General features: G+C 43.3%; 1 protein-coding gene across 2 annotated transcripts in view; it reads left to right on the top strand.

The window, feature by feature from the left end:
* Positions 1–4,642: 4,642 nt before the first annotated feature.
* The window catches only part of PRKG2 (protein kinase cGMP-dependent 2), a 71,694-nt gene continuing 58,871 nt past the window's right edge, over positions 4,643–17,465 (top strand). For both annotated transcript variants that reach the window (XM_083175694.1, XM_083175684.1), the window contains exons 1-2: positions 4,643–5,175; positions 14,858–15,024. In XM_083175694.1, coding sequence (XP_083031820.1) covers positions 4,643–5,175; positions 14,858–15,024 — 700 coding nt within the window. The remainder of the gene's footprint in view (positions 5,176–14,857; positions 15,025–17,465) is intronic.

The raw sequence follows: 17,465 nt of genomic DNA, 5'->3' as shown, positions 1-17,465 counted from the left end.
ATATTTAGCATGGCCAAACTGTTGCAGGGCATGCTGGGATGTGTAGTTCAACAACAGCTGGACACGGTTCGTAGAAGTATATTTTTCTCCACAAATATTATATATTATTGTCATTGTGAACTTAAGCGGTGACATTTAATAGGTTGAGAGATTCAGAAAGTGAGAGATTTGCTAAGATATCTCCAGTTTTTTTAAAGCGGCAATCATTTACACTGCAAAACCACTGTTTGCACTGAGTGTCTCCTGTCTGTTTTTTCCTTTATTGCTCCTCTCCCTTATTCCACATCGAGATAATACATACCTCAGTTTCTTTTCAGCGAAACAATGAACATGCCATCCAAATTCATCCAGTAGTTTTTGCACAATGCCCGAACGAAGAAACAAACAAAAATTAAAACTTTATACAGATATACATTTTATTTTTAGTCTGAACTGACGTTTATTTATGATGGAGATGACTGATTTCAGGGCGGGAACTGACGTCATCTGACATCAGCCGTCTGCCCCGAGCAGGAGTTGACACATCTGTGTTCGCAGGGGAATGCCCAGCATTTTTATGGGGACGCCCATAAAACGCTGGGCGAACTCCTGCTGGCAGCCCCTGCTCGCCCCCTTTCTTCCCATGCCCGTGTGATACTCGCCGATACTCAGACCCAGAGCCTTCGGAAATGGGGCCAAATTCATCCCTGACCGATCAAACCTGAATCAGGCCCTGAATGCGATGTTGCAGTTCTCGCTCTGAACATACTGTAAACGGAATGGGTCCTTTTACATGTGCAACCCCACAGTCATCAGAGATGTACAGTACTGTACTTAAACCACATTGTTTATGTGCAACTCTGAATCAGGCCTTAATTCACATATCTACTATATCTCCCCTAGTCACTCTGTACCCAAAGGAAATGTTGTTCCTGGATTTCCTATTCTGTGTAAGTCCTTGGGTCACTCTAGAAGAAACAGCACTGCTTGCACAGGTGGACTGTAAGAATGCCCTGACAGGTATTCAGGCACTTGATGCACTACAAGAGGCAGGATGCCCCTAAGGGGTTACTGGGATGAATGTACAGTATAATTTTCTAACAAAAAAAACAACACTTTTATTACCCCACACTAACCATCTAGGTCATGGGTCTTCAAACTGTGGCCCTCCAGATGTTGTGAAACTACAAATCCCAGCATGCCTTGCCACAGTTTTGCTATAAGCGAGTGTTAAAACTGTGGCAAGGCATGCTGGGATTTGTAGTTTCACAACATCTGTAGGGCCACAGTTTGAAGACCCATGACCTAGATGATTGTGGTGGGTTTCTCCAAGTGGGGGAACGTCCAAATTTCCCTAGGAAATTCAGCCCTGGACATTATCATAGGGTGACCCCTCGTACACTGTGTGCACCCCTGTTATGGTGTCCCAGCCTGTCTAGTGCCGGAAGTGGCTTTTCTGTGGCACTTCATGCTATGTGTCTTACCAATAACAGTTACATAGTAGTTAAGGCTGAATAGCACAGAGGTGTCTCAGATCTGCGAGCGCTGGAGAAATCATTTGATGGTTGCCGGCCATCGAATGATTTCTCCCTTGCATCCAAGGCTGCGAACGGATGATTATGCAAATCATCCATTCACAGCCGTGTGGGGGATCGTGGGTGGGAGGGGGTACGGGTGGCCATGCCGAAGATGTGCATCATCTGGGGGGACTCGCAAGGCTGCTAGTCAACCAGATTAAGGGCCACAGTTCTGTCTTTCACAAGGAATTATATTGCATATACATTTTCTTGAATTGCAGAACCCTAGAGCATCAGTTTCTTTAGCAGCACCCTAGTATAAAGGTTTATTATTGATATATTTGGGATAAAATATTAAATTAAGTACATTGGGCCTACCTGTCACTTTTCGGGTCATTTAGTTGTGCTTCGGATTGTCCATGTTTTATGACTGGCAGCCACCAGCACTGCATAATGGCAGGTTTCTGTCCTCCCAGAGCGCGCCTTAGGACACCTGCTTTACGTCTATCACGTTGACCATACATTTGGCCCCAGACTACTAACCCTGCAAGAGCCTCGCGGCACCCCATGGTGTCTGGACACACAGCTTATATTAATAAATATCAGGGCCTGTAGATCTCATAAGCATTAGATCATTTGTTCTGTATGTAGTTACTATTGAAAGTAGTTTTTAGAGCTTTAAGGCCCATACACACTGGGCTCAAAACAGCATGTTTGCACAGCTTTCAGCTCAAAGCTTCCCAGTGTGTATGCTCCGGCGATTAGTAATGAGTGTTGCTGCGCGCTCTCATATCATCGCCGGGAAAGACGCTTATCTGCTGGCATTACCAGCAGATGAGAGGCTTTGAGTACGGCTTTGCATAGCACTGCACTATGCAAAGCCGTCCTCTCCCAGCTGACAGCGCCGGGCAGGGGGAAAGTTGCTCAGTGTATATGCACTAAGCGACTTTCCCCCCCAGCGATGACAACGATCACTGTCCATACACGCTGGGCATAGTCGCCCAGTGTGTATGGGCCTTTAGATTACTTTGATTTAGTAACTTTGATCAGCTCTTTTATAACTTGTACATTATTTTAAGAAAGAGAGTGAGGTGTAGTGCACAATTATCAGCAGCTGGCAAGGGGTAGTCACTCCCCTAAAAAGTACAATGGTATAAAAAAGAGTTATATGCCAGTGCTGGCTGAAAAAAATCATATATAAGATGGTTCACAATGATATTTTATTAAAAAGTTTTTCCAACTGAGTGTACGATGACATTTTTTATATTACCATTCCCATGGTGATCCATAGTGGGGGTCTGGAGCAATTAGGGATGTAGCTGTTATGCAGGTATGTCTCCAGAGGTCCCAGTTGCTCTATCATTTCAAAAGATCTTGATTCCAATCCACTTTTTCTTCTGATACGGTATGTCAGGGATGAAGCTGAATCTCCCATATATTGATGTATGCAAAAACCAGGTTCTTGTGGTGCTCTAGAACTATAGGATGATGTCAGTGGATCAAGCAATGGTAGTAGGGGCTTTTTATACCACCATTGTACATTATGTTGTCTTTCCTTCTGTGCCTTTTAGTAATGTATTTATAGCATTGCAATGGGATATGAAAAAATAAAGCTGCTTTCAGTATCCAATGTATCCATTGAAGAGAGCGCTTCCAAAGTAATGCACACAAACTACAATCCCTGATCATATAAAAGAATGGCAGAGGCAACGAAGGATAAAGTAAGGCCTTTATTTGTAGATGTTAGATAATATAATCTAACGTTTCTTTCAGATTGGGCAAATTTTGTTCCTCATTCTAAGGTTTTACAAAAGTAAAAGCTTATGAACTAAGATGGACAAAACTGATTGAATTACTGGTTTTGGGGGTATTCAACAGATCCGACTGAAAAATAATTTGGATCTGCTTTGTTGAAAAAGGCAGCGGATTATCGAATTCTCTGCTTTTTGCCAAACATTGGACTATCCGACACTTGACAGTCGGAAAACACTGAATTCCGACGAATTCATGTCAAACGGAACGAAAATGGCCTGGGATTCTGACTGTTGGGACGATCCGACAGTCTGAATCCCAGATTGAATAACTCCCTAAACAGGTATGATATATATGCACAAACCTAACAGCATTAGCATTATGACTTATATGACAGTTACAAGATAATCAATAACTACATGAAATAGAAGTTCCGTCATCACAGAAAAGCCAAAAACCATTAGCAGACAAACTTCTCATTATTGATTAAAAACTTTTCAGCAGCTGCTTAAAATGTGTTCCAAATAATTCATACATGCTGCAGACAAAAAAATTATAATTAAGTGGTTTGTATTAATTTAATAAAAGCATAACTAGAAATTAATTGCTGAACTTTTTATAGTTCATAATGCATGTTCTAGATTTTCTTGGTATCTTGGTTTTAACTTTTATGCTTAAACCTCAACAGGGTGGAAAAATGTTTTATAACAAAACAAATAACTTTTCCCTTGACTTAATGTTGCCCTTCGCTGTAATCTGGGCATGGTAGAGCATGGGGTGGGTCCAGAATGACATGATCGAGCATCCATGCACCCGCGCAGCCGACCCAGGTTTTAGCAGAGCCCAAATTTGTGCCAACCTTGCATAGCCACCTGCTGTACTGCAAGTTTGACTGTTTTAAAGTGTGCAGAGATTTTGGTTTTAGAGGGGTGTGTCCAAACTGAATTCTAAATTCAATTTGCAGTGTAAAAATAAAGCTGTCCACAATTTTTGGGCTACATGGAAAAGCATCCAGTATTTATTCTGCATACAGAAATAAATGTTTTGGCACACCATGCATTGCAGCATGGTTTGTCCAGCTGCACAGTCTTTGTGCTTTTTCTTAGCTTCCCACTGAAAATAATAATTGTACTGAGCAATGAAATACTGATATGTTCTTTGTTTAATCAGGGTAAATACATTTGTATCACTAGATAATAGACCTGAGAACCCTCAAAGACACAGGATAACAGGATGTAAATATCATGCTTATTGCTTATAGAGATCCAGAGGATCAATATGTCTCAATTCTAGCTAGTAGACAAATGTGTAAAGCTCAGTTTGCTGTCATACTACTGTCTGGGGAATATTGATTAATACTACATTTGTGGTTTCTGTATAGGGTATCAAGAGAAATGGGAAATGGCTCCATGAAACCCAAGCCCCTGAGGCAGCCAGATGGACAGATGGTGAACCTCTCCATCAGTTCCTGTAGCAAGTTCCGTAATACTGATACCATTAAAGGAAAAGTATGGGAACTTGAAAGAGAACTGAAGATGAAGGATGAAGAACTGATGAAGAGAGAACACATATTTCATGAGTTGCAGGACAAGTTGACCAAGCAGACTCAGGTGATATCAGAAATTACAGAGGAGCTTCAAAGCAAGTGTGTCCAACTTAACAAACTGCAGGATGTTATGAGCTCTCATAGCGGAAACTCCATAACACCCACTTTTAGAATGTTGCATGGTTCCCCAACTAAAAATCATACATCTCCTTCAAGGAATTTACAGACATCACCTTTTAAGACATTGTCTGGATTTTTCAGCAACAGTAAACGAAAAGGAGCCAAGGCGGGGATCTCTGCGGAACCTACCACCAGGACATATGACCAAATTAATCCACCAAAATTCTCATTTGAGAAAGCTCGTGTTACAAAAGATTCAAGGTAAGCAGTAAAAGTTTCCTACTGTAACAGTGATGGACATTACCATACAAGTTTATATTATATATTCAGCATTTCTTCTCAACTACATGGCCAAAATAAATACAGGTTGAGTATCCCGTATCCGGTCATCCCTTATCCGAATTATTCCAAAAAAAAGTGTTTTTTTTGGAATAATTCGATTTTTTTTTAACCCCCCCTAACCCTTTTTTATACTTACCAAGTCCCCCGGCATCCACGGCAGGCCTTCAGCATCCTCTCCGTCGTCTCCAGCGGCCCCAGGAGTGCATTGCGCGAGTGCGTGCGCGCGCCGGTGACGTCACCGGCGTGCCTGGGAACTCGCGCAATGCACTCCTGGGACCGCTGGAGATGCCGGAGACGGTGCTGGAGGCCTGCCGTGGATGCCGGGGGACAAAGTGGACGCCGAGGGACCAACGGGGCACCACCAGGAGACAGGTAAGTATGTTTAAAAAAAAATATTCCAAAATCCGGAAAAATCCCTTATCCGGAATGCTCGTGGTCCCGAGCATTTCGGATAAGGGATACTCAACCTGTATAGGCCTTATTGATGAGTGGTAATATAGCTCTCATGCTTTGGGCTGGCGTTATTAGTGGGGGTTTGAAAAGGAGGCATTTGCCAGTATGTAACATGGAGCACTGGCAAATGCATCCTTTATTGTGCATGAGGCGCACTCGTGCCCGCACCCCCCTTTGTGCAGGAGACACATGCTACCGAACCCCTAACCCCGTCTCCCTGAAGTGGACACGGGCAGGGTTGCCGTACCCTGACGCAAGAATTACTGAGCCACCAAAAGCGTCTGAGATGCTCGTGCTTCTCAGGCAGATGGAGCGCCTCTCTGCCAGCGCCCACATGATCACCTCTCCGCCGGTGTCTGCCTGCGCAGGGGATCTGGCGGTTACCGGCGCTGTGTGAGAGGAGCTAACTAGGCTTGCCAGGGACGCCGGGGACTACACAAGTACCCTATGTATATTGTTCTGTAGTTATCCTTTTGTCGTACCAATGTGAATGAGAAGCATGCAGGGCATTGCTGTAACATTGGCTGTTACAGGAGGAAAGCTTATGCTGGGCCATATATACCGTTAACGATATGGACAGTAACGTTAACTATATATATATATATATATATATATATATATATATATAGTGCTAATGTCCAGTGCTCAATGTCAATAATGATGTGCGCTCCAGCACATCGTTAACAACCCCTTCATCTGTACATGCAACTCAATCTTGACTAACTAATCAACAACTGCATGTACGGAGTGGGGGGTGGGGGGGTGGCAGGAGATGTCACTAACTGATATCGGTCAGTCTGTATGAACTATGGGTGGTCAGACCAGATTGCACAGCCAAGAATTTGCACAATGGGCAATAATCAATACACTGCGCATGCATAGTATGAATGTGCAAGGCCATGCTGTGATGAAAGCCTACTTTTTCTATTCACAAGTTGTGTGCAAGATTGTAGACAGTAAGTAGGCATCGGGTGGTGGAAACCATCCATTTAGTGGGAGTGCAAAGAAAAACGCAGACATACCTATGAAAATGCTGGGAGTGTCCGGGAAAACTCTAGTTGTGTCTGAGCGGTTTATGGGAGGGTCTGTGATGTCAGCTTTGGTTATATCTTTTTCCATCGCACAGCCGAGTAAGTCTCTGGCTCCATTTGAGCCTGTTAAGATGGGTTTTGGGCATATTCGCTTGGCTGCAAATAGATTTGTAGCCATACACATCCATTCGCACTTCGATCACATTAATCCGCAAGGTCTGATTTCACTCTAGCTGGGCGGCGTCTTAACTGAACACTGGCCACTGTGAATTAGCGGACATGCGATCAAGTCACCATTATATTTATACCACCTGGATGCGCACTCTATGTTACTCTCTGGGCGCCTGCCTGCCCCCCCCAAATAAATAGGGGCTTTGGCCTAATATAAAGGGTTGTAACCTAGTGTGAACCTATGTCATGTTAATCCTGGGGAGTGTTTAGCATCCCAAGAGATGCTAGCTGCCCCCAGAGAAGTGGCTGCCTGAATGCAAGCTCTTCCCCTGTGAGAAAAGCTGAGTGCTGCAGGAGACTACCACATTGCAGCACCCAGCTCCCGTCGCTGAAGAATAGCTGGCACTTTTAGGGTGACAATCAAGGGTGCACTGCAGCCCCCTGCACTCGCCTTGTAACGCCACTGGTTGTGGGTACCATTATGGGCAAATAATTACACAGACAAACAACAGGCTGATGTTCTCTACCATATTTTATGTAATTCAAGTGATCCCTTAGAAATAGCACTAGTTGGCAATTATGCAGTTTCCAATTCCATGTCCAGAATTTTCTACTGCGTTATAATCCATTGACATAGTGCCTTATTAGACTAATGTCAGACACCAGGTTGCCATGGTGGCCTCCACATGTCTGCTAGTGCGCACATCTTCTACACAGTTTTACAGATGGAGACAGACCCAGCTTATTTGCTACCCAGTTACAGACAACAGTTTACAAGAGGGAACATTCTTTTCTCCAACACTTGTAGTTCACTTTTACGTGAAATAGAAGCAAGTTAATATGACAACACAGTATTCCACTGACACTGTCATATAACGCTTACTTAGATTAGAGGGGAGAGCTGTGTGTGCCAGGGGAAATACCAGGGTGTGTTACAAGCTACAGTATGTGCAGTAGTTGCACTGCACTACAGGATATGTCTGCATTACATGTGGTAGGGAATATAGATTGTAAGCTCCACTGGGGCAGGGACTGATGTGAATGTTCAAATATTCTCTGTAAAGCGCTGCGTAATATGTATGCGCTATATAAGAAACTGTTAATAAATAAATAAATAATTATACTACCAATAATAATAACTGTGCACACTATCTGCAGAGATGCCTTGTTTATTTACCCTGAGAATCAACTTTTTCTTCCATTATTATTTCCGAAACTTTTAATTATAATAAAATGATGGATGCTATTTTCTATGTTGGAGCAGAACAAGAATACGTTAAACACACACAAGTCTTTCCATTCTTCTTACATATTAGAATATTTTTTTTATTGTACATACAACAAAGATGTTCACAGGTGTAAGAGAAAGAAATCCTGTATATTAGGGATCTCCATATGGAATGTTGTGTGACCTCCATCCTAATTAGCTGCCAGTGTTGCACGTTTGGGAATACACAGGCAGGTCGCGCAAATCACAAAGCAATTAGTACTCAACATACCTTTCGCTGGATGGGTTAAATGGATTAATAGTTGCATCTTAATCAATATTCTTGCCTCCAGGCTGGTAACTTTAATTGTTCAGTTTATGCAAAGACATAAAGTTTTGTGGGATATGCAAACCGCAAGGTTGTCTAAAGTAGAGTGGTATATACATTTATTTTCGTCACGGCAATTAGAGATTTCAGCACCATTGCTTTTCTGTAATCCCAATGGTATAATAATCTCTGTGTGATATTGTATGACATATGTAAAATGCCCATTATACAAACTGCAGGAAACCATTCAAAGAATACAAATAATCTATAGATTATAAATGTCTACTTGTTTTAAACTCATAGCTGCATTTCATAAACAATTATTGATTTCATTCAGAGCTCCTTATTTGCTTATTCTATGTTATGCCATGTTCACCTTCTTATTATGGGATGTGTTGAACGGGATTCCTGGCAGTCTGAATACTGACTCTGGTGTCCCTACTTGCGCTGGAATTCCAGCATTGATGGAGATGCTGACACTGTAATCCCAACTGCCAGCATCCTGATTGCAAGTATGTGGGAATGGTTAGTCCGGGGAGAAAGAAGGTATTAAGGTTAGGCTGCGAAGAGGGAGGGTATTAAGGTTAGGATGCAAGGAGAGAGGGTCAAGCACTTAGAAGAGGGGTTTAAGGTCAGTCTACAGGGGTGGGGTGGTTAGGTTTATCCTTGCACACAAGTCACACAGTAACAGAAGTTACCAATTTCTGCAATGTGCATGTTCCATGGCAAAGTATACACAACTTTGAATGACCTGAATCACATGCATCTCAACCGCATCTGCACTGGCAGCCGAGTGTTAGACTAAAGGTTAGTCAAGTCTCTCTGCAGTTGCAGGTTAGCACCCCCTTCTCCCACAGCTGGATGCACACCTTAAGCTTGGACCCGGGGCTGGTGCTAGAGTATTCAGCGCCCCCCAGCAAGTTAAACATTTATCCTCCCATACATAATAATGAGACAGATAAAAGGGGTGTGGGCCCACAAGGTATGGGAGTGACTCATAACTGTACCCCCAAATCAAATTACAGATGGAGCAGCTCTCATCTGAAGCGGAGACGGGCAGGGAGAGCACTCCCTGCCGCCGTGTTGATGGGGATCCCCATCAGATGGAGCGCATCTCCACTGGCGATCGCCAGCTAAGGGAATCTGGCGATTCCCAGCGCTGGCTGAGAGGCGCTCCCTCTTTATGTCACAGTAGCACAATCTTGTTCAAATTACATCCCATATAGTGGCCCTAAACTATATTACACCATGCAGTAGTGCCCTTTTTTCAAATGACACCCCAGAGTAGTGTCACTTGCACATAATGCCAACATTAGCAGTGCCACACATAGGAGGTTATTCTGGTTGACATGAAATTTGCAGCTTTGCGTTTCATTTTAATCCCACCCACCTCGAACCTCTCTGGTGTCATACATCTGCGGGTGTCCTGTACGGGAAGCTGATGTCAGCTGCCCCCCCCCCCCCACCTGCATCCACATGGGAACGCCCAGCGTTTTTTCAGGGAGATGCCAGTGAAATGCTGGGCGTTCCCATAGGTGCAGCCCTTCACCGCCACCCCATGCCTGCACTGCTAGGTGCGAATGGGATGGCAAACAAGCAGTTCGCCACACCCACTTAACCAAATAACTGCACATGCGCTAGCAGTTTATGCGCATGTGCAGTTGCTGCGAATGTGCACAATCAATTACAATAACCTCCATAATGCCCACGGTAGTAGTGTCCCTTACACAAAATGCCCACAGTAGTAGTGCCCCTTACATATAATGTCAACAATAGTGGTGTCACACATAATATCCAATGTAGTAGTGCCCATTGCACATATGTCCATGAGGGGAGGGGGGCTGGAACTCACATCAGAGATTAGTGCTGGATGGACTGGTGACTGCATAGATTTGTCACATTGCCAGCATCACTGCCATCATACAGGTGAAGACAGAGGGAGGAGGGGGTGGCGGATGGTGGTAGAGTTTCTGTCCCTGGCATCTGTGAGGTACACATTGAGTATCTAGGGGGGAGGAGAGGGGCTGGGGATACAATATTATCCTGTTCCCAGCAGTGTACACAAAAAGCATGTGTGTGAGGTGTGGGGGTTTTAGACTTTATAGATGGGTGACAGAGTCCTCCTCACAAGCCAGTGACATTAGGAAAGCAATGTTAAATAAGACATCTTCCCACTTGGGTGACAGAGACCATACATTTCGTCCAGGTGATAGCTCCCCTGTGGCAGGTTGGCCCTGGACTAGTCACTGAGGGGAGGAGTCAGGGCTAATTTTAAAATCCCCCCACCTATAAGAAAATTCTTGATCCGCCTCTGCCTAAAATCCACCTACAAGTTGCATAAATAAACACCCTTCCATCCCTTTCCATGCAGCAGAGTAGCAGAGCAGAGAGAGTTTATTCTCCAGCCCAGCGCCACCATGCGGTTCAGGTAGCATTGGCAGCTAGGACCCCTATCACTCCATTCACTGTTGGGCCCTTCATGCCCCAGTCTGATTATACAGGATTTCTACGGGGGTCTTCAAATGCTTGATTTTACAATGATAAGGGGATAATTAGCCAGTAAAAATCTATAGTCTGCCTCATAAACAGTACAGTGCATAACATACTTCAGACGTCTGCAGGGCCAGTGATCACAGTAAGCCATTAGAAGTGGAAGTAGGACTCTCTAATCTGAGCTGGACATACACAACAGCTCTACTCCATCCCTTATACTGCATGCTGTGGCCAAAGCTCTAGTAAAAACATATTACATACCACAATAGTCATAAGTTGAACCAATGTTAAGGCCGGTGGAAGGGGTTGGTTCCACACAACTAGCGTTTGCCTTATAGGTATGTCTGTGTCTACTCTATGTCTATCTTTGTTACAACATCGTATACTCTGCCTACACTCTCTCATCCCTCCTGCCCAGTCATAATTATTCACAAGTATAAGATGCAAATAAAATAGTCATATCAATATATTCTGTACAAACAGTAGTTATGTTCATAAGGAAGAATATTAGACCCTTTCCAACTCATGGCACACTGAACAAGATGAAGGTGGTCTAGAGGCATGCCTCACCTAGCAGAATCCTCATACACCCCAAGTATTTACACACTGTTTCAAATTGCTTAACTTAACTTAATTGCGTCACTTTGCCCTATGACACCAGCACAGTTATAAACCATAATGTGAACAGAAGGCGTGTGGCTTCATGGGAGCGGGTGCCGCTTTGCACATCAGACCCCTGTTTTCTGTCACTACAGGGGTCCAGAAGATTCCGGGAGCCCCATGAGTGCTGTGGCAGCGAGGGCCAGCTCCTACACAATAACAGGAGCTACTGTAAGTGCTGCATTTAATGTCACTGTGCAGGAGCTGGCACTGGTGTCACACCTCCCTAATGAGGCCACTATGCTGAAGAGTCCTTTAGACCTGTCATGTCACCCCTCCGTGTAGGCTTGCTACATATTTCACCCAAAAATGGGACAATAAACAATTGTCAGGGCAAAGTTGTTTTACAAAGTGACACTATCCATATAAAAAATATATATTTTGAAAGGAATGTTGTTTGTTAAATACATCATATTCATACATACATTCATATACACACACATACATACATACATACATACATACATACACACACACACACAAAAAAAAAGTGTCCTCTTTAATGGAAGAGTTTTTTTTAGGGGAAATAATTTACCTTGACAGGCTTTCATAAACCACAGTAAATTGAAACATCACAAAAGTCAAACACATTTAAAATTATATTTTTATAAAATACAGAAAACAACTCATAACCAGTAGACAATTCTAAAATGAGGTGTACAGAAGAAACAATATAGAGGGATGTTGCACATAGCAATCAGATTCTAGCTAATGTCTTCTAGAAGTCGCTAGATAAAAGATAATACTTGGTTGATATTGGCAAAATCTCTCAATTCTAAAAACTCACACTTTAGTAAATTTACTCCTTCATCTCTATACCAAATGTTATGATGTAGCGGCAGAGGATGGAAATGAATAGGTCGACAGTGTCTATGCCAACCCCCAATTGTCGACATGCAAAAGGTTTACATGGGGAAAAAGTTTGACACAAGCAAAGAGTCAACATGGAAATGGTCTACACAAGCAAAGGTCAATATTTAGATTTGAGCACATGGACCCCTCACTTAGTTTACTGTGTCCCCTCGCTTGGCTTGTTCACTTGCCATGCTTTGGGTCAGGTGCTTCACTCTGGCACACTATGGGGTAGATGTAAGAAACAGTGATAATGGGGGCGACGCGAGCCAGATGAGAAGTGACCCATGGCAACCAATCAGCTGCTCTGTATAATTTTATATTATGTAAATTATAGATGGTACTTTAATGCTGATTGGTTTCCTCTGGCTCACTTCTCCCCTATCACTGCTTTATACATCTATCCCTGTAAAAAAACTCATGTCAACCTTTTCATGTGGTGACAATAGCCTTGTGAATGTTTTGTCTATTAAACTTGTCAATATCGTACATGGTATCGACCTATGGAATGTTGACCTAGACATTGTTGACCTACCATCCTGATCCCATAATGTTACATTGTGCTTCACCTGCAACTTTATACATTTATGTTTAAACCTATTTCCTGTGTGATTAAAGTTGCAGGCCAGCATCTATAGAACACTTTTGTGGTGTGTTGCTGCATAATGCAAAATATTTAAAGAAAAACATGTACGCCACTCATCTAGTAGTTGTTCAGTCATGGTCAGGTGTCTTGAGGTGTATTTACAGTATGAGGACACATATGTACTTGTACCACTAAAATATTATTTTAGGAATGATTATTACTTTTATAAAATATTTAAAAAATGATTACTTTTCTGTCAAAAATGGAATTGGAAGCCCCAACCAGGCTTCCAGTCCAGTGTACCTATAAGAACCATCAGAAAACATATGCCAACAGGGATCCTGATTGGCTGGCATAGTGGTAAGTTCAGCAACCGCTGTCAATGATACCTTAAAACTCTGTGTCTTTCTATCATGTGGAAAACTTTTCTAGGTGATAATGGATTTACTTTGCTGGAAGTGACAATAGCATATCAGCATTATTATATCGGTACTTGTTTCCTAGCACGGCCACACCGATCAGAATCGCGGTCATCGGGGGTAAAATCGGGGCCATCGCGGCCGCTAAAAAAATCGGGTGCGATGGCCAGACGCGATGCCCGCGATTTCCCCATAGAGAACAATGTTAAATGCCTCAATTTACCCGCGATGACCACGATTTTCCATAGGAAACAATGTGAAATGGCTCAATTTAGCCAAATTATCATAGGGAACAATGGTAAATGGGCCAAAAACACCCCTGAACATTGAAATGTCCCCCCAAAAGTTATTGACGCCACCCCGCCATCAACGTGAACCCGAAGCGTGGCGAGCGCAGCGAGCCCGCGAGGGGCGACGGTATGCGTCCTCCGACCTTTTCATGCCCTACTATCCACTAGGGCGTGGAGTGAGAATAGAATAGTGTGGCGTGCCCGAAGCGTGGCGAGCGCAGCGAGCCCCGCGAGGGGACGCGGATACCTTCACAGTTATACGCGTCCCCTCGCGGGCTTCCCAGGTGTCCATGGCGACGCGGACCTGGGATGCCCGTGAAGGGACGCGTTTAACTGTGAAGGTATCCGCGTCCCCTCGCGGGGCTCGCTGCGCTCGCCACACTTCGGGCTCGGTGGCTCGCTGCGCTCGCCACACTATTCTATTCTCACTCCACGCCTTAGTGGATAGTAGGGCATGAAAAGGTCGGAGGACGCGTACCGCCGCCCCTCGCGGGCTCGCTGCGCTCGCCACGCTTCGGGTTCACGTTGATGGCGGGGTGGCGTCAACTACTTTTGGGGGGACATTTCAATGTTCAGGGGTGTTTTTGGCCCATTTACTATTGTTCCTATGCTGATTTGGGTAAATTGATCCATTTAACATTGTTTCCTATGAGAAATCGTGGTCATCGCGGGTAAATTGAGGCATTTAACATTGTTCCCTATGGGGAAATCGGGGGCATCGCGTCTGGACCATTTAAGCATTTTTAGGTGCACACGACGCGACCGACCCGATTTTTCACTGTTTTCAATGCATTTCAATGGAAAAATCGGGGGCATCGCGTCGGTCGCGTCGCAGGCCACTCAAATTACCCCCGATGGCCAAGATTTGTGGCCGTGCTAAGAAACAAGTACCATTATATCATATTATAGTAAATAGTTTTATTAACGTTCTTTTGCATTTTTAATATTCTGAGCAAAGTGCCAGGAGAACTAATGTTTGTGTTAACTTTTGTATGGTTTAGGAAGTGTTCTTGTTCTGTAGTCGCTGTCTATCAATTGATTGTTCGGGTTAAGGTCAGGCGCTAGTATTGGCTGTCTATGAATTACCCTTTATTTTCTTTGTCTTTTAAAGCGAGAAAAAACTGATAACGGATGCATTAAACAAGAATCAGTTTTTAAAGCGACTAGATCCTCATCAAACCCGCGACATAGTAGAATGTATGTATGAGCGAAGATATGCTCAAGGAGAATATATTATCAAGCAAGGCGAACCTGGCAGTCATATATACGTATTAGCTGGTAAGTATTTCAGCAATTGCTGTATGTAACCTGTTCTGGGATGGTAGGTCTACCGTGTCTGAGTCGACCGTCAATAGGTCGACACCGTATGGTCAATGTGCAAAAGGTTAACACAAGCAAAAGAGCCACATTGCAATGGTCGACACATGAAATGTTGACATCAGTTTTTACAATTTTGGGGATTCATTTTTTAGTTTATTTTTTGTGACTTTTCCATAAATTACCATCCATGTGGACTAGGATTCGGAATGGTAAAGTGTGTCGGGCTCTATAGTAGTGGAGTGAGGCACCTGCACCAAAGCAGGGAACGTGGTCCGTGGTATACTAATTGGGGGCCCACATGCTGAAGTGTGACATTGACACAAAAAATTTTCCTCGTCAACCATTACTTTGTGTCCTCCCTTTTCTAGCGTCGACCTTGGCAATGTTGACCTTTTGGGGTCAACCTAGACACTGTAAACCAAATGACTGTTGACTCCCAAGATCCTCATCCCCTGTTCTCATGACTTCGTATATTTAGGAAATGCTCAGCTGTGACTGCTTCCAGTCATGGAGAAAAATAGAGCAGGTGATGTGGTCTAACGCTGTTACCCTGCACTCAAAGTGTACTTAAATAAACATATCTGCTGAAAAGGCAGCATGGTCCTAACAATGAGATACTGTCCTTAAGCATAAAAAGATGTTATACCCACACTATTTCTGGAACCTCAAGAGACCACACTCGGTATCCCAATATTCTTAAGTGCTAGTAGTTCACTGGTGTGCCTGCATTATATATGCAGATCCCAACCTCAGCAAACATCTTGGGCTGGTGACGTTTTTGTTTTTTTCAAACGTAACTTGTGCTGTTTCCAGAATTCACCAGAGACAGGTTCTTATGAATAGATGTGAGATGAATGACACAAGTAAAATGTAATCTAAAAGATTTGGAGCTGTAATTGTTAAATGGTGAAAAGCCCTATAAATGGTAATAGATCTGTGTGGTCTTATCAAGGAACGCTTCCCCATCAAGGATTGTGACAGCACAAGTATACAGAATGGAAAATGCTTTATTATTGAAGTAAAGGATTGTTTTCATATGGGCATAAAATGATAGCTACAAACTGATTGGTTGCTATGGGCAACACCACCACTTGTACTGTCTCCTAGCTTGATACATCTCCTCAAATATTCTTTTTACTCTAATTGTAAACTTTTTTTCTCCAAGAATAGAACTAAAAGACCAAGTGCAATATGTAATTGCTGGTGAGGAGCAGGCTATTGGGAATTTCTTCAAATCTGACTGAATTTTTAAAGCGGCAAACATTCATAAGGCAAAACCCCTCCTGGTTTTTACATTTAAATGATTGCCACTTCAAAAATGGTGGTCAGATTTGCATAAATTCCCAAACTGCATTACGCAGGATATTACATATTGCCCTAAGTGTGGGCTTCCTACTCCCCTGCACCTGTGTGAGCCATCTACCTAAACAGCACATGCGTATATTCCCTGTGTCATAGCAAAGCAGCAAATTAATGCTTACTGCACCAGGCCAGTAATCTAATCTTGCCAAGGAAGTAAAGTGATGCCCATCTGCCTCAGCACGTTATATTTCTATTACATACCCCCTCCTATAGGGATCAGGTGCACCTGAGTTATACATGATATGGTAGCTTATGATCTAAATTCCCTACCACATACACACACACACACACACACACATACTAGGATTAATTTGTTGGGAGCCATTAGCCCACCAGTATATTTTTGGATTGTGAAAGGAAACCGGAGTACCCGGAGTAAACCCACGCAAGTACAGGGAGAGTATACAAACTCTGCATCCAACCCATGACCTCAGTGCTGTGAGGCAGTAATGCTAACCATTACACCATCCGTACTGCCCATTTACTACAGTGCATTGCTGTTATTATTGTGGTACATTATCATGTATATACTAGCAGTATTTACTATATAAACTTATCAAGAGGCCCAGACCATGCACTTGCTAATGGTTAGCAAAGCCACTAAGCATGGGCCAACACTCCTCATATACTATAAAAGTCGGATATACAGTAGCATTAGGCAGCTTAGCAAGCTACATAGGTGTCAGGATCTGATGCCACGTTATCTGCCAAATTACACAATTAAAGATGTCTCTGGGAGACATTCTTGTTGTACTTAATACAGGCAGTGACACTGTGTCCCTGCTTAAACCCGAAGGTCTAGGAAGTTGGTATATTTGGTGGTGGTGTGCAAGAGATATTCAGAAGGCTGAAGTTTTGGCTAGGGTGCCAAAAAACCTTTCCCTGTATGTTATATATGGGGGGTATTCAATTTGTGCTGATTGCACACACCTACTCAATGAGGCCGTGGATCGCCCAAAACGCGCTTAATTTCAACAATTTAGCATCCGTTTTTGCCAATGTAGACTAGATATTTTTTAAATCCAAACCTGCATTGG

The sequence above is a fragment of the Crinia signifera genome, chromosome 1 (genome assembly GCF_055691185.1).
Source record: "Crinia signifera chromosome 1, ASM5569118v1, whole genome shotgun sequence".
In the NCBI taxonomy this organism is placed as follows: Eukaryota; Metazoa; Chordata; class Amphibia; order Anura; family Myobatrachidae; genus Crinia; species Crinia signifera.
This window is presented reverse-complemented; position numbering and strand designations above follow the sequence as displayed.